Here is a 23,604-nt window from a genome sequence, read left to right as displayed (position 1 = left end):
AGTATCTGGTGTGACCCCCTTGTGCAGCAATAACTGCAACTAAATGTTTCCGATAACTGTTGATCAGTCCTGCACACCGGCTTGGAGGAATTTTAGCCCATTCCTCCATACAGAACAGCTTCAACTCTGGGATGTTGGTGGGTTTCCTCATATGAACTGCTCGCTTCAGGTCCTTCCACAACATTTCGATTGGATTAAGGTCAGGACATTGACTTGGCCATTCCAAAACATTAACTTTATTCTTCTTTAACCATTCTTTGGTAGAATGACTTGTGTGCTTAGGGTCATTGTCTTGCTGCATGACCCACCTTCTCTTGAGTTTCAGTTCATGGACAGATGTCCTGACATTTTCCTTTAGAATTCACTGGTATAATTCAGAATTCATTGTTCCATCAATGATGGCAAGCCGTCCTGGCTCAGCTGCAGCAAAGCAGGCCCAAACCATGATAGTACCACCACGTTTCACAGATGGGATAAGGTTCTTATGCTGGAATGCAGTGTTTTCCTTTCTCCAAACATAACACTTCTCATTTAAACCAAAAAGTTCTGTTTTGGTCTCATCCATCCATAAAACATTTTCCAATAGCCTTCTGGCTTGTCCACGTGATCTTTAGCAAACTGCAGACGAGCAGCAATGTTCTTTTTGGGGAGCAGTGGCTTTCTCCTTGCAACCCTGCCATGCACACCATTGTTGTTCAGTGTTCTCCTGATGGTGGACTCATGAACGTTAACATTAGCCAATGTGAGAGAGGCCTTCAGTTGCTTAGAAGTTACCCTGGGGTCCTTTGTGACCACACCGACTATTACACGCCTTGTTCTTGGAGTGATCTTTGTTGGTCTACCACTCCTGGGGAGGGTAACAATGGTCTTGAATTTCCTCAATTTGTACACAGTCTCTCTGACTGTGGATTGGTGGAGTCCAAACTCTTTAGAGATGCTCTTATAACCTTTTTCAGCCTGATGAGCATCAACAACACTTTTTTCTGAGGTCCTCAGAAATCTCCTTTGTTCGTGCCATAATACACTTCCACAAACATGTTGTGAAGATAGATAGATCCCTGTTCTTTAAATAAAACAGGGTGCCCACTCACTCCTCATTGTCATCCCATTGATTGAAAACACCTGACTTTAATTTCACCTTCAAATTAACTGCTAATCCTAGAGGTTCACATACTTTTGCCACTCACAGATATGTAACACTGGATGATTTTCCTCAATAAATAAATGACCAAGTATTCTATTTTTGTCTCATTTGTTTAACTGGGTTCTCTTTATCTACTTTTAGGACTTGTGTGAAAATCTGATGATGTTTTAGGTCATATTTATGCAGAAATATAGAAAATTCTAAAGGGTTCACAAACTTTCAAGCGCTACTGTATCAGGCTTTGGTGGACTCCGGCTGTGATCAGACCTCAATCCACCAAAGCCTGGTGCAAGACGAGGCATTGGGCAGAGCACAGTTGGTGAAGGTGTTGTGTGTGCACGGGGATGTTCACAACTACCCTTTAGTGTCGGTCCACATTCTGTTTCGAGGGGAGAAATTTAGAGTACAGGCAGTGGTTAATCCTTGCCTTACCCATTCTATAATTTTGGGGACTGATTGGCCGGGATTTCGGGATTTAATGACACATTTAGTCATCACCGTGTCAGAGTGAGGAGCAGCAGGCTCCTCCTCCCTCTCTCTTGGATTTTCCATTAGAGCAATCGCGAGACGAGACTCTGCGGCATGCGTTTGACCAAGTGAGAGTAATTGATGGTCAAATGCTCCAGCCAACCGCCACCCCGTCCTTCCCCTATTTTTCCATTATTAAGGATAGGTTATACCGAGTGACACAGGACACTCAAACTAAGGAACAAGTAACCCAACTTTTGATCCCAAAGAGCCGCCGGGAATTGGTATTCCAGGCGGCTCACTTTAATCCCATGGCTGGACACTTGGGGCAGGATAAGACACTAGCCCGAATAATGGCCCAGTACTATTGGCCAGGGATTCGCTGCGATGTCCGTAGGTGGTGTATGGTGTGCCACGAATGCCAGTTAGTAAATCCAGCAGCCATTCCAAAAGCGCCTTTGCGCCCTTTACCATTAATCAAGACCCCGTTCAAAAGAATTGGGATGGATCTCGTTGGGCCATTAGATCGGTCAACATGAGGGTATCGCTTTATTTTAGTTCTCGTGGACTATGCAACGCGATACCCGGAAGCAGTGCCACTCTGCAATATCTCCGCACGTAGTATTGCGGAACCACTCTTCCGCGTCATCTCCCGAGTCGGAATCCCCAAAGAGATTCTGACTGATCAAGGCACTACATTTATGTCACGCACACTGCATGAACTGTATGGGTTATTGGTAATCAAGCTGAGACGCACCAGCGTTTATCACCCACAAACGGATGGTTTAGTCGAACGGTTTAATCGCACCCTCAAAAATATAATAAAAAAATTTGTAAGCGAGGACGCACGTAACTGGGATAAATGGCTCGAGCCCCTGCTTTTCTCAGTGCGAGAGGTCCCACAAGCCTCCACGGGGTTCTCCCCGTTCGAATTATTATATGGGCGTAAGCCGAGTGGCATCCTAGATGTGCTGCGGGAAAATTGGGAGGAGGGACCTTCCCTGAGCAAAAATGAAATTCAATACGTTATTGACCTGCGCGCAAAACTCCACACACACACACACACACACACACACACACACACACACACACACACACACCTAACCCAGGAGAATTTGCAGCAGGCTCAAGATCGTCAAGTCTGCCTGTACAACAGGGGCACGCGCCTTAGGGAATTCACACCAGGAGACAAAGTACTCGTGTTATTGCCCACGTCGAGCTCTAAATTAATCGCCAGGTGGCAAGGACCCTTTGAGGTCACACGGCGAGTCGGGGACGTCGACTATGAGGTGAGGCGAACGGACACGGGCGGGGCGTTACAGGTATACCACCTCAATCTGTTAAAACGTTGGAGCGAGGAGGTCCCCATGGCGCTGGTGTCAGTGGTTCCAGAGAAGGCGGAGCTGGGGCTGGAGGTTCAAAAGGGAAAATCGGCATCACCCACCGCTCCAGTCCCCTGTGAAGCCCACCTCTCTCCGACCTAGCTCACGGAGGTCGCCCGGTTGCAAACAGAATTTTCTGACATGTTCTCGCCCCTGCCCGGCCGCACCCACCTCATAGAACCCCACATTGAGACGCCCCGGGGGTGGTAGTGCGCAGCCGCCCTTACAGACTGCCCGAACACAAGAAAAAGGTGGTTCGGGAAGAACTCGAGGCTATGCTCAAAATGGGCATCGTCGAGGAGTCCCACAGTGACTGGAGCAGTCCAGTGGTCTTGGTTCCAAAGGCCGATGGGTCGGTCTGGTTCTGTGTGGACTATAGAAAAGTCAACGTGGTGTCTAAATTTGACACGTACCCAATGCCTCATATTGACGAGTTGCTCGATTGACTAGGCATGGCTCATTTTTATTCGACACTGGATTTGACAAAGGGATATTGGCAGATCCCCTTGACTCCACTATCCCGTGAGAAAACGGCCTTTTCCACACTGTTTGGCTTACACCAGTTCGTCACACTTCCGTTTGGATTGTTTGGGGTGCCCGCTACGTTCCAGCAGCTTATGGATAGGGTCCTCCGCCCCCACGCCACCTATGTGGCTGCATACCTAGATGACATTATTATTTATAGTAATGACTGGCCACGGCACCTAAAACACCTGAGGGCCATCCTGGGGTCGCTGAGGCGAGCAGGGCTCACAGCCAACCCGAAGGAGTGTGCGATTGGGTGGGTGGAAGTACGGTATCTGGGCTTCCACTTGGGCAATGGGCAGGTGCATCCCCAAATCAATAAGACAGCAGCGATTGTGGCCTGCCCGAGGCCCAAGACCAAAAAGGGGGTGAGGCAGTTCCTGGGGCTGGCTGGCTACTATCGTAGGTTTATACCTAATTATTCGGACGTCACCAGCCTGCTGACTGATCTCACTAAAAAGGGGGCACCAGATACGGTCCAGTGGATGGAGCAATGCCAGCGGGCTTTTTCTAAGATAAAGGCTGCACTGTGTGGGGGGCCACTGTTACACTCCCCTGACTTTTCTCTCCCCTTTGTTTTACAGACGGACGCATCGGACAGAGGGCTGGGGGCGGTTCTGTCCCAGGAGGTGGAGGAGGAGGACCGTTCAGTGCTGTACATCAGCCGTAAGCTGTCGGTGCGTGAGGGGCGCTACAGCACCATTGAAAAGGAGTGTCTGGCGATCAAGTGGGCGGTCCTCGCCCTCCGTTACTACCTGCTGGGGCGCCCTTTCACCCTCTGTTCGGACCACACGCCCCTGCAGTGGCTCCACCGCATGAAGGATGCCAACGCGCGGATCACCCGTTGATATCTGGCACTCCAGCCGTTTAAGTTCGAGGTGGTCCACAGGCCGGGAGCGCAGATGGTTGTGGCGGACTTCCTCTCCCATCGGGGGGGAGTCAGCTGCAGGCCGGATGGCTGCCCGGCCTGAGTCGGGCGGTGGGGGTATGTGGCAGTGGGGGCGTGGTCAAGCATCGGTCTGTGAATGGAGGGCGGAATCAGGGAAGGTAAGTGGCGGAATCACTGCACCTGATGGGAATTAATCTGTGTTTGTGTGTCTTCCCCAGTGACCGCGCCCTATAAAGAGGAGAGGAAGAGTGGAGGAAGGGAGCTTCTCCCCAACCTGGATACTTGTGTGCGTGATTTAAGCTGAAAAGCTAAATAAGGAGTTTTTGAGAACTCAGTTCTGGCCTGCCGTGCTTCTGTGCTCCACCCACCTAGAACACTTGTTACAGTGACAAAGTGTCCAGAAGAACTGTGACTGGGTCTGCAAGATGCTCAGCAAATCCTACAGCTCATTTCCTTATAAAACTGCACAAATTGTACCTGAGATGGCTATATTTTTTATTATTGTTTCCTGCTCTTTATAGTAAACTTAAAAACCACAAACAAGAGTGGAGACAAGATACCCCCTTGACAGAGTCGGACACTCACCTTGAACAAATTTGGTTTACCTCCAAAAATAAGGACACAAGTCTCAGTATGTTTATACAAAGACTGGACTGCACAAATTAGCAACCTAAATGCTTTGTACACCTGCAGTACCCTTTTACAAGAAATAATGAGGCACATCATAGGCCTTCTCCAACTCCACAAAATATGTAGACTGAATTAGCATACTCCCATGAACCCCCACAATGCTGTGCAAGAGTAAGAAGCTGGTCTCCTGTTCCATAACCTGGGTGGAACAGGAGTATGATTCCCATGTAACTGGACCGAACCTATGAGTCTCCTTTTATAAAATTAGGGACCATCATCCTAGGTTGGAAGTCCAGTGGCACGTTTCCAAAACTCAAAACAACACTGAACATGAATGTTAAAGGTAATGACTGCAAAGTCATCTGAAATTTAAATTTTATTTTATTTTTTTAGTTGTGCATGGCATTTCCTTTGTCCCACAAGAAAAATATCATGCAGATGAGACATGATGATTTTAATGTGCTGAGGGTCGCTTTCCTCCATTTTGGGACCAAATATCCTACCTTTTGGAGCCAAACAGTATGGCCCCATGGAAATAGCCAAAAGCTATGAGCTTGAACTCATTCACATAATTATGGAACTGGATCACACCAAGATGGCGACGCACGGAAAACATAACTCTGCATCGACCTCGTAGAGTTTTGAGTCGCAGGTATGTAATTTGTGGTTGACTTTAGCGAATAGATCCGTGAAACAAAAGACAAATATATATTTTCTCTATTACTGCTTTTATGTTATCGTTTCTTTCTCTGTAAGATCAAAACATTAGGTGTATAACTCCATACTCACGACCGTGAAGTCAAGCCCATGCATTCTAAGGCTAAGCTAGCTAAGTGCTAGCTAGAATGATTTAGTTATCTGTCCAGAAAAATGACGTCATCTAACCTTGACCTATCTTGCAGTTGCACTCACTAGGCAGGGTTTAATTAAATGTGCTATTTTATCACAGGCTTTTGGTGAAATCTGGTCAATAAAAATACAATTATAATCTCAAAACTTCTACTCAGACTCACCAATGCAAGAAAGTGCTGCAAATTCTTTGTCAGATTTTGCGCCTGTTTCATTGTTCAATTGATTCCAGCAATTGACCTGTCCTTCAGGAAAATTTTTGCCGACAACCTTTTGGTTTCAATCGTTTTTCTGGTGCACATTCTAGCTGATTTGCTTTCATATTTTCCTTTTCTTTTCTGCTGATTTTTAGCTGGCAGGAGAGCGGAGTCTGCCATGTTTGCCCATGCCAACTTGTTTTGGTTAAAAATAGGTCAAACACGCCCCACAGTGGTCACATGATATTGTTGCTCACTTGCTTTGGCAATGTCCAGAATCTTAAAATGCAGGATGCATTTTATCTCGACAAAACATTTACACATAAGATACACCGTGTGTGCAAAAGCGCAACTCCTCAGTTTCAAACTTGAAACCCCAATAACAATAGAAATACAACATTTTTGCTCAGAATTCTATTTTCAGTCAGAACCTTTAACCATACAACCCCAATCTTGTCAAGTGCCTTATCCAGCCATCCCTGCCTTCACACTTCAAATGTTTCTAACTCCCATAATAATTCACAGCCACCGAGATGAACTCCAAAGCACCAGATATTTCTCCATTCCCTCATTAAAGAGAGCATGTCCCTTGGGATAAGGACTTCCTCAAAGTGCCCCTTCTACTACCCAACAATATCCCCAGTAGAGAACAGCATTCTCATGCACTTGCTTAGCAGAATTAGTGCCTTTATCAAGTACCAAACAATTTGCAAGGGCCACCTGGAAATCTATTTCCACCCGAAAGACCATTTTCCATGTGGCCTCTCCAAATTCCCATACTCAAGCTTTGGCTTCTTCAATTCCATTTGCCACAGCCATCTCATATACCTCTCAACTGAAGAAGGACAGCCCTCAGAATGCCTCCTTCACCTTCACAGCTTCCTTCACAACTGGTGTCCACCAGAACATCCTTGATATACTTCCATGACAGGCACCAACAACATTCTGACCACAGGTTCTGCTATGATTGGACTTGAACATGGTCTGTTTAAACTCATTGTCACCAACTTCTCTTGGTAATAAGGAGAAATTCTTTTGGAGATGAGAGTCGAATTTTTCTGTAACAGAAGCTGCTGCCAGACACTACTAAGCAACACAGAAAGTTCTCCTGCTTTTAAAAAGTAAATCTGGCCAGCACCTTGTGTGACAATTCCAACGCAGCACTAAGTGGTTGACATCAGTTAACAAGTCTGCCCCTGTCTTTACCGACGTATCCAAAACATATGGCATGGTGGTCATGTGGCCTGATAATACAATCAGACAAAGTACTAAGTATACTTATGAGCAACCTTGTGTTCAAACAAAGTGTTTGGTCAAATGCCATGTCCATACCTTTGGCAAGAATGTGGGGTTTGGCCACAGTGTGACATGTTTGAATAGCTGGTCCCCAGCACAGACATTGAGTGCTGACTGATGCACTGTGTGCTAATGCATGATATTTGCCAACTTGTTTGGCCATAGTAATGGCAAACTGAATAAATAATGCAGCCAAGAGTTTAAAGAGAGCTTGTTTTCAGCTGTGTAGGTTCTCACTGCCCATTTACTCATTACAGCCTGGCAGAACAAACAGCTCACTATACTGCCCTGAAATACAGGAGGCTGACAGGAAGGTACAATGTATAAAAAGTCAACAAAGTCAAAGCAAGTTATGAAATTCCAAGTTATGACAAACCATTTATATGAAATTATGAGCGGAGTTATTATATTTCTTCAGCACCCATTCTGCCATATGCTGACACAGACAATAAACCATGTGCCTGTTCAAACCACACAGTCAACCATGGCGATAAACAGTAATAAATGACCATTGCCTAAGGTGTGTTAATGCACTTGTCATCTGAAAGTGGAGATTTTACAACAACAAGATTAGACGTAGGAGTGAAAAAAATATTAGGATCTAGGAACCATTTACAAGTGCTGTGGTATGAGGTAACAACTTTGCAATTGTTACTAGGCAAGAAAAAATGTAAACTGGAATACTACACTAGTTCTGAAGGAAACTGCCCTGACTTTCAGGATCAAATGGAAGTAAAAATTCCCCTGATATCATCCATACAAGAGGACCTCTACAGACAGTCAAAGTAGCAGCTAGCTTTTTGGCTTGTTAAGTAAGGTCTAGCTACTGCAGTGAAGCCTGTTAATGTAATAGCCGCTTATTATTATTATTACTGGTGGCACAGTGGTGTAGTGGTTAGCGCTGTCGCCTCACAGCAAGAAGGTCCGGGTTCGAGCCCCGTGGCCGGTGAGGGCCTTTCTGTGTGGAGTTTGCATGTTCTCCCCATGTCCACGTGGGTTTCCTCCGGGTGCTCCGGTTTCCCCCACTGTCCAAAGACATGCAGGTTAGGTTAAGTTAACTGGTGACTCTAAATTGACCGTATGTGTGAGTGTGAATGGTTGTCTGTGTCTATGTGTCAGCCCTGTGATGACCTGGCGACTTGTCCAGGGTGTACCCCACCTTTTGCCCATAGTCAGCTGGGATAGGCTCCAGCTTGCCTGCGACCCTGTAGAACAGGATAAAGTGGCTAGAGATAATGAGATGAGATTATTATTATTAGTAGTAGTGATTATTATTATTATTATTATTATTATTATTATGTCTGTGAAGGTTCTCAGTCATCCAGGTCATTGTAAACCATAGATAAGAAGGCAACTGGACTTGCTTGAAATTCTTGAAAACGTTTCACCTCTCATCCGAAAGGCTTCTTCAGTTCTGTCTGACTTGTGGGTAGTTCCAGGTATTTATCCTCTAGTGGACCAAAAGCAACCCTAAGGAGAGTCATTGAGGTCACATGGGTCATTGACACTCTCTGTAGGTGTTAAGGCCAATTTATGCTGACAACCCAGTCCTCGCAGATGGCGTCACAGATGGCATCTGCGAAGCCCCCCCCCTTCGCAGATGCTCTGCGCGCACCTCCCAAAAATTGTGACCACCGCAGACAGCCTCGCAGACAGCGTCGCAGACAAGAGGGCTCTGATTGGTCCACTCTACATCCGCTGTACACGCACTTCCGCTTCCCTACTTTCCCGGTTTGGTTTGTTTTCACGACCGCCATTTTTAAAAACACGAGCGAAGATGGAGCAGCACGAAGACCGGTTGATCGAGGAAGTGAGGAAGTACGTACATCTATACGACTCCAGTTCTAGTCATTATAAGTAACCGGAGGATAAACACTCTACTAACCACACCCACCAACTACTCCTAGCGATTTCGCGACTTCGCGCCCCCTTGCGTTGTGGCGGTGAATAACATTGCGCATGCCTATTACTCCCTGCTCAACGATAAATTACAACTGTCTGCGAAAAGCTATCTGCGAAAGCCTTGTCGCAAGAGCATGCAGAGGCCTTTAGGGTCACTGGAGGCCAGGTGTGAACTGTGTTAGCAGCCTAGAGGGTCGTTCAGCTGATCTGTGAGTTGTTGGCTCTCTCTGCCATTATGTGAGTCATTGAAGTCAGCTGAGTCTTGATGTGGATGTGTATTCAGTTTTTTGGAATTGTGCCAAGGACTGCATTGTAGGTGGCTGATAAGTGGTGTCTCAGACCACCTCCTCTGTTCAGTGATGGTCGTTCCAGGTCGATGAAGATGGCTTCTTTTACTCCTCTTTCAAACCACTGGTCTTCTCTGGCTAGAAAACGTACATTGCAGTCCTGAAACGAGTGTCCTTTGTTATTGAGATGAAGATAGACTGCAGAGTCCTGGCCTGATGAACTGGCTCTCCTGTGTTGAGCCATGCACTTGTGAAGTGGTTGTTTAATTTCCCCAATGTGCAGGTCTGTGCATTCCTCACTGCATTGAATTGCGTACACTACGTTGTCCTGTTTGTGACTGGATATTCTGTCGTCAGGGTGGATCACTTTCTGCTTCAGAGTGTTACTGGGTCTGAAGTGTACAGGGATGTTGTGCTTGTGGAAGATCCTCCTGAGTTTCTCAGATAGTCCAGAAATGTAGTGAATGACAATGTTCTTGCATTTGTTGCTGTTTTCTGCCCTGTCTGTTGTGTTTCTTTTTCTGGTCTTGATGAAAGCCCAGTTGGGATCCCCATACTTCTTAAGTGCTTCCTTAATGTGTTTTTGCTCCTTCTCTTTTCCTTTAACTGTTGTAGGAATAGTCAGAGCCTTGTGATGATTATTATTACTTATTTTTATTAAATATTTAGTTTTATAGACTAAAAATAGTGTACCACCAAACAAGATGCATATTTAGCTTTTTAACATTTGGCATTGGCAGCACATCAGTGTGACATACAGTGGTGCTTGAAAGTTTGTGAACCTTTTAGAATTTTCTATTTTTCTGCAGAAATATGGCATAAAACATCATCAGATTTTCACACAAGTCCTAAAAGTAGATAAAGAGAACCCAGTTAAACAAATGAGATAAAAATATTATACTTGGTCATTTATTTAGTGAGGAAAATGATCCAATATTACATATCTGAGTGGCAAAAGTATGTGAACCTTTGCTTTCAGTATCTGGTGTGACCCCCTTGTGCAGCAATAACTGCAACTAAATGTTTACGGTAACTGTTGATCATTCCTGCACACCAGCTTGGAGGAATTTTAACCCATTCCTCCATAAAGAACAGCTTCAACTCTAGGATGTTGGTGGATTTCCTCACATGAACTGCTCGCTTCAGGTCCTTCCACAACATTTTGATTGGATTAAGGCAGGGGTGTCCAAACTGATCCATAAAGGGCCATGTGGCTGCAGGTTTTCATTCCAGCCATGCAGCAGCACACCTGATTTGGCTTATTCAATCAACTGACACACCCACCCTTTAATCAAGGGTGGGTGTGGCTGGAAGTATTTGACTGTGTGAAGACAGTTCAGTTGATTGAATGAGCCAAGTCAGGTGTGCTGCTGCATGGCTAGAATGAAAACCTGCAGCCACATGGCCCTTTATGGATCAGTTTGGACACCCCTGGATTAAGGTCAGCTTTGACTTGGCTATTCCAGAACATTAACTTTATTCTTCTTTAACCATTCTTTGGTAGAACGACTTGTGTGCTTAGGGTGGTTGTGTTGCTGCATGACCCACCTTCTCTTGAGATTCAGTTCATGGACAGATGTCCTGACATTTTCCTTTAGAATTCACTGGTATAATTCAGAATTCATTGTTCCATCAATGATGACAAGCCATCCTGGCCCAGATGCAGCAAAACAGGCCCAAACCATGATACTACCACCACCATGTTTCACAGATGGGATGAGGCTCTTATGCTGGAATGCAGTGTTTTCCTTCTCCAAACATAACGCTTCTCATTTAAACCAAAAAGTTATATTTTGGTCTCATCCATCCACAAAACATTTTTCCAATAACCTTCTGGCTTGTCCATGTGATCTTTAGCAAACTGCAGATGAGCAGCAATTTTTTTTTGGACAGCAGTCGCTTTCTCCTTGCAACCCTGCCATGCACGCCATTGTTGTTCAGTGTTCTCCTGATGGTGGACTCCATCCATCCATCCATCCATCCATCCATTATCTGTAGCCGCTTATCCTGTCCCACAGGGTTGCAGGCAAGCTGGAGCCTATCCCAGCTGACTATGGGTGAGAGGCGGGGTACACCCTGGACAAGTCACCAGATCATCACAGGGCTAACACATAGACACCCATTCATGCTCACATTCACACCTACGGTCAATTTAGAGCCACCAATTAGCCTAACCTGCATGCCTTTGAACTGTGGGGGAAACCGGAGCACCCGGAGGAAACCCACACAGACACAGGGAGAGCATGCAAACTCCACACAGAAAGGTCCTCGCCGGCTGCTGGGCTCAAACCCAGGACCTTCTTGTTGTAAGGCAACAGTGCTAACCACTACACCACCGTGCCGCTCGATGGTGGACTCATGAACATTAATATTAGACAATGTGAGAGAGGCCTTCAGTTGCTTAGAAATTACCCTGGGGTCCTTTGTGACCTCACCGACAATTACACGCCTTGCTCATGCAGTGATCTTTGTTGGTCGACCACTCCTGGGGAGGGTAACAATGGTCTTGAATTTCCTCCATTTGTACACAATCTGTCTGACTGTGGATTGGTGGAGTCCAAACTCTTTAGAGATGGTTTTGTATCCCTTTCCAGCCTGATGAGCATCAACAGCGCTTTTTCCGAGGTCCTCAGAAATCTCCTTTGTTCGTGCCATGATACACTTCCACAAACGTGTTGTGAAGATCAGACTTTGATAGATCCCTGTTCTTTAAATAAAACAGGGTGCCCACTCACACCTGATTGTCATCCCATTGATTGAAAACACCTGACTCTAATTTCACCTTCAAATTAACTGCTAATCTTAGAGGTTCAGATACTTTTGCCACTCACAGATATGTAATATTGGATCATTTTCCTCAATAAATAAATGGCCAAGTATAATATTGTTGTCTCATTTGTTTAACTGGGTTCTCTTTATCTATTTTTAGGACTTGTGTGAAAATCTGATGATGTTTTAGGTCATATTTATGCAGAAATATAGAAAATTCTAAAGGGTTCACAAACTTTCAAGCACCACTGTAAGACAGCTAGCTATATTTTGTGCTTATTTTATGGAGCTGTTAGTTGGCTAGCAATTTGGTACTTCATTGACAATCCATGATGTAACACAAGTGAGGCAGCAGGGGCCTGATCGAGCATCAGCTGTGGCGGTGAGGAGTCTGTTAGAACCAGCAGGTAACACGTGATGAGTTTCACCTGTGTTTGATTACTGGCATTTTACTTATGTGTGTCTTTTGTGTTCTTTTTAGAGAGAAGTCAGTTATCACAGAGAGAGAGTTAAGCTACTCAGCGCCACATGTGTGTGAAAAGTAGAGAGAAAAATAAAGTTGCTGAAAAGTGATCTCTAAACTAAAAGTACACCTTGAGTTGTCAAGCCTATCTCACATTTCCTCATTCCCTGAGCTGCAAGAGTGCTTCAACCAGTTAGCCACTTGTATTGTCACCATGTCCTCACAACAATTGTCTTGTCACTTGTCACAGTTTTGATTGTTTCCCTGTTACCACAACCCTACAGCCCCTGGGTTTATTTTATGACCCCTACTTTTCAGCACAAAGTCATTAGGCATGCAGGGCAATCTATGCAGTATGACTGAGAACCTTTAACATATATAAACTGGCATGCAGTACATAGCTTACTGGATTTAACCAGAATTTGACATTACTTTTGGCAAAGTGTACTAGGCAATAATGTTTTAAACAATACATTTATAAGCAATTAACTTATATGGTCCCTTAACATGCAGTTTGTAGTGAGAACTATTCACATATTGTTTTGTGAGATAATGATTATCATTTCAGATGGGGTCATGTCAAATCTCAACTTTTTAGCTACATTTAACTTGTGACACAACTGACAGCAGTTTGGACCTCAACTTCTGATATAGTGGTTTAATCTTTTGTGTGTGTGTGTGTGTTTGTGTGTGTGTATGTCTGTCTCACCTGGCACGCACAGGCATCTATAGCTTGTGCCAACATTGCGACATACACCATGTGCACATGGGTTGAGTGAACAGAAATCAACGAGCTGAGTGCAGGTGTGTCCAGTGAAACCAGGAGGACAGGTGCAGCTGAAGCCCTGTCCCCCAGCCTGCAGATAACATGTCCCATTATTGTGACATGGACCAGAAGCACATGGGTCAACTCTTACCTCACAGACATTTCCTTTAAAACCTGCAGGATATGTGTGGAAATATATGAGAGAGAGAGAGAGAGAGAGAGCACACTTTAGTAAAACTGTAAATTGGGATTTTTGCATTATTGCTGAGGCCATGGCTTCTCTGGGGAAAGGTCTAGGACGAGAAGATTAAAATAAGCAACTAGGTGACACAGTTAGGGAGTACAGGAGACAGAAATAGAGCATAAATCAGGACGCAGTCAATATGGGCTGCTCATTCTCACTGGGATTTAAAACGGGTATTAAAAAGAAGATTATTTTAGAAAGATCCCAGTAGTGTTTTATAGCTGAGTCAGTATTTTATATTAACCAAGACCATCCTGAGTAGTAATGGGATGAATGAATCACTTTACTGAATCAAACAAACCTCAGATTTTTGAATCTTGCTTGGGGAGAAATTTAGTGATTTAGTCCTTTCAAATCAGTTTAGGTAAAGATAACTAATAGTATCAGTTGTGAATGTGAATCAGTATGGAATCATTCCAGCTATTTCCACCATCTTGGAATTGAATGAGTATCACTGTTCTTATAGTTACTGGTGGTTCAGGTGGTCAGTGGATTGAAACATGTACATTTTTACAGTATATAATGGCTAGTAGGTGAAAAACTGCTGTTGTCAAATAAAACAGCAAATGTAGAACGCTTTCCAACCAATCAGACTGTAGGCAGGACTGTCACATACACTGCCTGGACAGAAAAAGTTGCCATTTGGATTTAAATAAGCAAATACTTAAGAGCCTTTGATTGGATAATTACTGCAGTGATGAATATGTTGTAGCTGGCAACAATTCTTTTAACCCTAACTGATGCAGTGAGTAGCTTCTCCTTTCTTCAACAAATATGTGGGAAGGCATCCTGTGGTCATGGTAAAGATGTTACTGTGTTTCAGAAGGGGCAAATTATTGGCCTGCATCAAGCAAAGAAAACAACTAAGGAGATTGCTGAAAGTACTGGAACTGGGTTAAGAACTGTCCAACGCATTACTAAAACCTGGAAGGATAGTAGTGAACCGTCAGCTTCACTTCTGTGAAAGGTGGTCAGAAAAAATACTGACTGACCATGACAATGTTAAATGATTGGTGAAGTTGAATTGTAAAAAAAAAAAATTACAGTAGAACTCACACACTGCAAAAATTGAAAATTGAATTTGAGGAGAAAATTACTTAATACTACCGAAATTATCTTGCTGCATGGACAGATATTTTTACTTGATAAGACATCTTTATTGGTGAAATTAAAAGCATTTATGTGTGCACAATGTGATGAAAACTCACAGGATTTGTACTACACACCTGTGTGGCCATAAGAAAACCACTTGTTCGTGAAACTAATCAGAAGAAAATGCTTCAATTTGTTAGGGAGCATAAAGATTGGACTCTGGAGCAATAGAAAAAGGTCATGTGGTTTGATTCACCCTATTGCTGAGTGATGGGTGTGTCAGGGTAAGAAGGGACGCATATGAAGCGATGCATCCGTCATGCACAGTGGCCACTATACAAACCTCTGGAGCCAGTGTTATGATCTGGGGTTGCTTCAGTTGGTCAGGTCGAGGCTCAGCAACGTTATGTGGCAATAAAATGAAGTCAACTGACTACCATAATGTACTGAATGTCCAGGTTATCACATCAATGGATTATTTCCTAACTGATGGCACAGGCATAAAATTAGGGCTCAAATTGTGAAAGTGTGGTTCAGGAAGCATGAGGAATCATTTTCACACATGAATTTGACCACCACAGAGTCCCGACCTTAACCCTATTAAAAGTCTTTGGGATGTGCTGGAGAAGACTTGACAGAGTGGTTTGACTCGCCACAAAAAATTAATATAACTCTGGATGGGAATACATGTCGTGATATTGCATAAGGTTGTTGAAATAATGCCACAGTGAATGTGCACCATAATCAAAGCTAAAGGCGTTCCAATCAAATATTAGAGTGTGCAACTTTTTTGGCTAGGCAGTGTAATTGCAAATGCATAACACTGTTTGTTCATGGGAATTAACTGATTTGAGTCCATTTCTGAGCAAGAGTGTTTTTCAGGAAATTTGAACTGGCCATTTCAAGAAGCATATTTGTATCTACAGCCTGGACTGCGTACCATCTGCACAGGTGCATTGTGGACCGTTCAGTGTGTTTGTGCATGTTGCTCCATTTTTGCAGGGTTCTGAGGCGCAGTGATTTACCCGAGACTGACAGTTCTGGTCTTCAAACCCTGTAACACACACAGGCAGGAAAGGGCCAATAAATATTTTGTTTATCATAAGCCAGTTACAATCAGGCTTTTAATATTACTCATATTAGCGCTTTCTCTTGATTTGTCTGCCTCTCTAAGTATCTTCTTCTCAGTCACACAGTGTTTAATGTTGGCCCTTTGTAGTACAGTAACGTGATCTTTCTAACAAACCCACACACCTGGCAGACAGGTACAAGTGTACTCATGCCCCTCATGTCTCTGTGTGATGTCACTGCAGGTCCCATTGTTTTCACATGGGCTTGAGAAGCATGCATCAAATTCCTCACAAAAGATTCCAGAGTATCCAACATCGCACTGGCAATAAAATGTACTCTGTAATGCATGCATGAGCGCACACACACACACACACACACACACACACACACACACACACACACACACACACACACCATATATTCCAAACCATATGTTACAATAATTATCAATATAGAATACCACCTGTGTTAATTTATAATGCCATACTGTTTTCATCATACTATTTCATACAGCAGTATGCACTTTGGGATATAGTCAGCATCTTTGGGAACTCTTACCACAGAAGACTGTGTGATGCACCTCCCTCTCCCAGTGCACTGTGGGTCACTGAAATTGCTGCCTGGCTCCATGCAGCTAGTAGACTTTACAGTGAACTGTAATCTGAGAGTGGCCTCCAGACCAGAAGGGGCTCCAATACGCAGCACAGCTACACACACACACAATATTGAAAATACCTACTTTAATTAGATACAGTAATGAATACTAAAGCAGTACTTTTAGAGACTCTTACTGATAAAGTAGTTGTGTCCAAGTGGCAGTAGTTGATCAGAGATTACTAGGCCAGTGGAGTCCTGCTGGAACCAAACCACCATGCCATCAGACACTGAACACCGGTCAAACCCAAGAGCTCCAACACGCCACAATGCTGCAGCTCCACTAATGTTCAGTACCAACCTACACACAGGCATGAATCACTGTTCACAGACTTGTAATAATTCAGCTCTCTGACTATTATTTCCTTTACTTCTTCTGTGTCTTTCTTTTTCTATCTGTAATTAAGAGGCTAATCACATAGGCTAATTTATTATAACTGTACAATATCTAAAATATATATAATATGCACCATATTACCAAAAGTATGTGGACACCTGACCATCACATCCATATGGGCTTGATAAACATCTAAATCCAAAACCATGGGCATTAATATACAGTTGGTCCTCCTTTTGCTGCTATACTAACCTCCACTCTTCTGGGAAGGCATTCCACTCGATTTTGGAATGTTCCTTTGAGAATTAGTGCTCATTCAGCCACAATAGCATTAGTGAGGTCAGGCACTGAAGTTAGGTGAGAAGGTCTGATATGGAGTCAGCATTACAATTTATTCCAGTGGGGTCAGGGCAGGGCTCTCAGGACATTTTCCACACCAGCCTTGGAAAACCATGCCTTTGTGGATCTTGCTTTTTTGCACAGGGGAACTGACGTGCTGGAACAGGTTTGGGCTAGACAACTTAATTCTAGTGAAGGGAAATGTTAATGTTATAGGATAAAAATTACATTGTGCCCTTCCAACTTTGTAGTAACAGTATGGGGAAGAACCACATATTTGTTGGTCAGGTGTCCACATACTTTTGGCCAAAGTGTATATATCTAAGGTGCAATCAAAAAGTTCTCATACTGTTTGCAACAGGAACAGAGCTAGTATGCCGTGTGACATCACACTGTCAACAGCGGGACCTATGTTACATGCATTTTTGTGACAACGTATTTTTGATAGGCATTCATACATCAAGAGGGGCAGAACATTGTCCTCCAATAATATCCTGTCCCTCTTGAATTGCAAATGCCATTCAAAACACCTCATCTGGCTCATTGCCGTAGGCTTTCTGAAGCATTTCAAGGGTCTCCGTTGCCAGTTCCCCGAGTTTGATACAGAATTTGATGTTTGCTCTGTGGTCCATAGTAAAATTGCAAATGTGCACATGCGTGTTATCACAAAACTGTTTGTAACGCAGGTCCCGATGTTGACAGTATGATATCAAGCAGCCTACTGACTCACAAGAGTAACTGCTTACTTCAACTGCACACACATGACCTTGACATGCTCTGTTCGTTCTCCACAGGAACAGTTTCTGAACTTTTTGATTGCACCTTGTAATATATGTTCATTTATAATTAGAACACTTCCTCTTTCTGTCTGTGACAACTTTGATGAACTTGATTCCTTGTTGTAACTTATTTCAGTGAAACTTCCAGTTAAGGGAATTCACTGGTTTCTAGAAACACTGTGTATGTCATTTATAATTACATATAGGGCACTTGGTAACTTGATTGCTGTTCCATTCTATAGCCTGGCCCCTTTTCCAGTCTATCCAATCATTTAAAAGGAGACTATATTCTATACTTAAACATGACCCCCAGCCATGACTGAACCCAATTACTTATTTCTCACCACCTTGGACAACATTAATGTGCATTTTATTAATTTGATAAATTGACGTTAACTATTTAGCTGCTGTCTGATAAAATGACCGGAGATGTATTATTAAACCTCTCTTCTGACAATTGTCTCTGGCATCTTTGGATGGTCAGGACACTCTGATCCTGATAATCACATAATCATGTCGATATATGAATTTCATAATTAAATTCATTATATAACACTGAGATAGATCCTGTGTGCAGCTGTTTTTAATAATTGGCACAGCAACAACAGAAACTTACTTTACTGCAGTTCCTTCTGCAATCTCCATGGAAACCGTCATCATTCCAGCTGGCTCAGTGCCCGCAATGCTCACACACTCTGATCCATCAGTGATCTGTAATACACACAAACACACCTGTAATTTATTTATTTATTTTTTTTAAAGCACCTCATTCGCTGAGGATGGATACGACTGCTGGATATATGCACACACCTGGAGCTCCTCCCACTGGACCTCCATCATCTTCTGTCCAGGCTTTGGTTGCCATGGTTGCAAAGTGGGTGGTGCCTCAGTGTCACTGAGCTCTGTGATTGGCTGAGATGGTTGAGTAGTAGTAGCTGGAGTAGCTGCTAGGTCCCAGTTGGACTCAACAAGGTCAAAGGCTGAAGGTGGCTGCTCACACCTGACTCCTCCATACCCATCGCTGCACACACACACAAACTCTGTACCTTCATGTGTGCAGTTACCATGAAGACAGGGGTCACTGGTGCATGGGTCAGCAGATAACTACAAAGAGAATTCAAGAGAGACAGACTTAGAAGAGTGAAACAAAATAGATACACAAAGCATTGTCTTTCTGACTTGCTAAAAAAGAGTCAGTCTGTAGAGCACTGGACATGCCTTGGAGTAGGACAGATGTGTCCCATATGTGAACTTCCTTCTTTCCATATATGGATACAAGCTTTACCACAATTTCCCTTTATGACTTTTAAGCATGGATGATCAGAGTCGTTGTCAATTTTATACAACAACTCAAAGATGTGCCCTTTTGTAAACAGTGGTTCTAACACACAATGTTTTTTTAATTACTTGCTAATTGTTCATATTTGTCATTTGTTGTAGTCGAGCCACTAAACCCCGAGTCCAGTCTCAAGTCCCCAGTGTTCAAGTCAGAGTCAAGTCCAAGTCATTAAAGAAAATTTTGAGTCGAGTCCACTATTGATCCAAGTCAAGTCCGAGTTAAGTGCAACATTCCAACCACACCATTTGACAGTGGCTGTTTTAGTGACATTAACATTAGCTTGTTCCTGAACATGACATATGAACAGGTGAATGTGCATTCTCTTTGTCAGGGAATGTGAAGTATTCTGTCAGAGATGGTTGGGAGACAGATGTAAGTGCAGAAGGTGTGTTTATTAATACAAGTGAAGACAAGTAAACAATCCAGAATGGCAGGCAAAAGTAAAACAGTGAAATAGGCAATAGGTCAAGCAAGGCACAAACAGGCTATCATAGACTAGGCAGAATCAAAGATGAGAAACAGGAAATCAAACAAGGAAATAAGGCTCAGTAACATGTCAGCAACGCAACTCAATACTTCGCAAAGTAAGTGCATTTTCACAGTTTTTATATCGGTGCACTGATTGCGCCCTGATCCTGTGCTGGTGCGAGTCGTTTACAGCACGCGAGAGTCCGTTTGGCATGCACGCTATCCGGAGTGCGTCCGAGAGTCTATCTGATGCACGAGCCAAGGCACACAGGTGTGAAATTCTTGCGCGAAATTAGTACAAAAATTAATGTAGCTATAAATATCTTATGCCAAATGATTGATTGATTGATTGATTGATTGATTGATTGATTGATTGATTGCGAACAGTAAAGAATATATAAAAAAAATTAAAAAATGCAATCATCAAAACATCGTCATAAACAAACAGAATAGCGTAGCCACAAGGCAGTAACATAATAATGTTCGGAAAGGATGAGGAAGAAGTAAATAACTTATCAAATCCTAACCCTCTATACCATCACTAATCAAATGTCACTTTCCACCATAATAAACTATATATACAAAAGAAAACAAAATCAACAAAAAAAGAAAACATACCAAGACATACCAACATGGTATAATATCGACCAAATCAAATCATATATACAGATACTTATGCATATATACACACATACAATACATATATACAGTACATACATATACACATACCTATAACTATACACATCCATATGTACACAGACACCCATATCATAATTATGGGTCATTCCATGCCAAATCAACAAATATCTGACAAATTTATGCTCGACCATCTCAGATTTCAATGAAATTTGGAGGGCTCAGAGATACTATTAAAAGAAGTTAATCCCCAAAATTTGAGCTTCCTATCTCCAACGGTTTCAGAGATACAGGGATTTGAATTTTTCGATTTTTTTGCATTTTGCTCAAAACATACATATTTCAAAGTGTAATATAATCTTTATTATGCAAGATAGAAACCTAAAATTTTGCAAAGAGAGACTCAATGTCTTGTACTACAAGCTTCAACTTAGAATTTCAATGGTCATTGTGTATTAGAGGGTGATTTTAACAAGGAAATTAAAAAGACAAATTTGCATTTTTTGCATTTTTAATTCATTCTGGAAGCTTGCCTGTGGCAGTAATGCTTAAACTAAGAATGTTATTCAAATCTACACAGAAATATCTACCAATTTCACTTTTACCAAGTCTCCACTATTCCTAGTTTGTCTGTAATAGGGTTTTGAAATTCGCCGATTTCTAAAACATGCCATTTTCAGTAGCATGGATTCCAATGTGGGATAGCAGTTAGGAACTTGTAAATTTTTTTCAGTAATCTCCTAGACCCATATTTTATATTTCCAAGTTTTTGTTCAGTGTCTCTCAAGTATTTCTGAGCTACAGGTGTTTAAAAAATCCATTTTTTCCAAATTCGAATTTTTGATATTATTTCCATTTTATTGATGATTAAGGACTGATAAATACAACTAAATGATTTGTATAGATAAGGAAACATTTTACTTGTGTTCATGTCAGAAATGTGGTTTTAAAAATATTATCATTTTCAAATAAGCTAAATAATATATGAACATTTCACATTTTTTCAGTAAATATATATATATAAAAACTAAAGAAGTCAGTCATTTTTCGTATAAATCACTTAACTTACAATTTCTGTTGTATGTTAGTTTATGGCAGTCAGAATCTTTCTTAGTAGTCCAATTCCTATAGAACAGGGAGGAAGTTCAGCCATTTCTAGATGTCTAAGAACAAACTCATTTATACTGATCTCAAATTGAAAGCAACTACAATTAAATTCCCTAGTCAACTATTCAAAATATCCAATCCTTGCAAAGAAACACATTCAGTTAATAACATTGGTAAATTTTCTCAGTGCTCTGTATTACAATGTATTTAATATAATTCAAGCAATATAATGTTATCTGAACAAGTATGCAGTTTACAGACTCTAAAACTACAAGATATGAGCCACCTGTTCTGGTATCAAAGGTCACCTATTGTGCTGTGTTGATATTGATAAGGCTGGCTGTTGACTGGTACACAATAGCTGGTCATTGATTGCTAATGTTACACAGTCTTAGATTAAAATCAATTTACAAATAATTAATACTCAGCATTAATTGAAATTTTATTTAAAATTGAGGAAGAAACATGTCTCCTAACCTACTTGAGCCTTATTGAAGCATTTATTAACCCTCAAATATCAGTTATACGAAAATATATAAAAAAAAATTTGAATTTGGTGAAAATGGATATTTTAAACCCCTGTAGTTTAAAAATACTTGAGAGACACAGAACAAAAATTTGGAAATATAAAATATGGGTCTTGGGGATTACTGAAAAAAATTTACAAGTTCCTAACTGCTATCCCACATTGGAATCCATGCTACTGAAAATGGCATGTTTTAGAAATCGGCGAATTTCAAAACCCTATTACAGACAAACTAGGAATAGTGGAGACTTGGTAAAAGTGAAATTGGTAGATATTTCTGTGTAGATTTGAATAACATTCTTAGTTTAAGCATTACTGCCACAGGCAAGCTTCCAGAATGAATTAAAAATGCAAAAAATGCAAATTTGTCTTTTTAATTTCCTTGTTAAAATCACCCTCTAATATACAATGACCATTGAAATTCTAAGTTGAAGCTTGTAGTACAAGACATTGAGTCTCTCTGTGCAAAATTTTAGGTTTCTATCTTGCATAATAAAGATTATATTACACTTTGAAATATGTATGTTTTGAGCAAAATGCAAAAAAATCGAAAAATTCAAATCCCTGTATCTCGGAAACCGTTGGAGATAGGAAGCTCAAATTTTGGGGATTAACTTCTTTTAATAGTATCTCTGAGCCCTCCAAATTTCATTGAAATCTGAGATGGTCGAGCATAACCTCTTGTTGATTTGGCATGGAATGACCCTTATGCATATTATGCTTATATATTATATACAATTATGCATTTTATATATATATATATATATATATATATATATATATATATATATATATATATATATATATACACTCACATTTTATATATATATATATATATATATATATATATATATATATATATCACGGGCGATTGCTCTAAGACAACGAGGGAGGCTCAGCCTCCTCTAAAAATGACGAACATCGTGTAGGATGAATTGCACTAGGCTTATGTTATAGCCGACCTTATAACATTGCTATTTCAGATCCAGAATCATAGAAATATATGTGCTCAACCCAACTACAGTGCAAAATCATTCCCTTATAACTTTCCCCAGTTCGCCTAATGTGTGCGTGAGTTTTTCCCCCTCGTGACAGCGCGATGCAGCGCAGCCTCAGTGGATTGGGAGCTATGTGCTTGTCAATCTCAAAATGCAAGACGATTATTGGACAAATACTGTGAAAATGTCCGCCCACGGAGTCTCACGGACTCCCAGCCTCAATGGACTTCAACGGCATTTGAGAGCTATGCGCTTTTCAATCTCAAAATGCAAGATGGTTATTGGACAAATACTGCAAAAATGCCCGCCCACGGACTCCGAGCCTCACATGGGAGGGACATGGCAGTTTCCGCGAGGAGACTGGTGATTGGTGAAAGCGGCCGGATATTTTCTTTGATTGACAGCTCATTTCAACTATAGACAGGCAGCGGTACAGTGTTGCCAGAT

General features: G+C 42.0%; 1 protein-coding gene across 1 annotated transcript in view; it reads right to left on the bottom strand.

Annotated features, from left to right (window-relative positions):
• dner (delta/notch-like EGF repeat containing) overlaps positions 1 to 23,604 on the bottom strand; it is a 75,743-nt gene that overhangs the window by 27,269 nt on the left and 24,870 nt on the right. Inside the window, exons 3-9 of the mRNA XM_060924326.1 lie at positions 18,894 to 19,187; positions 18,700 to 18,794; positions 16,766 to 16,929; positions 16,533 to 16,681; positions 16,158 to 16,311; positions 15,844 to 15,957; positions 13,511 to 13,741 (exon numbers count right to left, since the gene is read on the bottom strand). Of these exons, the coding sequence (XP_060780309.1) occupies positions 13,511 to 13,741; positions 15,844 to 15,957; positions 16,158 to 16,311; positions 16,533 to 16,681; positions 16,766 to 16,929; positions 18,700 to 18,794; positions 18,894 to 19,187 (1,201 nt within the window). The remainder of the gene's footprint in view (positions 1 to 13,510; positions 13,742 to 15,843; positions 15,958 to 16,157; positions 16,312 to 16,532; positions 16,682 to 16,765; positions 16,930 to 18,699; positions 18,795 to 18,893; positions 19,188 to 23,604) is intronic.

This window comes from Neoarius graeffei, chromosome 6 (genome assembly GCF_027579695.1).
Source record: "Neoarius graeffei isolate fNeoGra1 chromosome 6, fNeoGra1.pri, whole genome shotgun sequence".
Classification (NCBI taxonomy): domain Eukaryota; kingdom Metazoa; phylum Chordata; class Actinopteri; order Siluriformes; family Ariidae; genus Neoarius; species Neoarius graeffei.
Note: the sequence above shows the minus strand (reverse complement) of the source record. Positions and strands in the feature narration are given on the sequence as shown.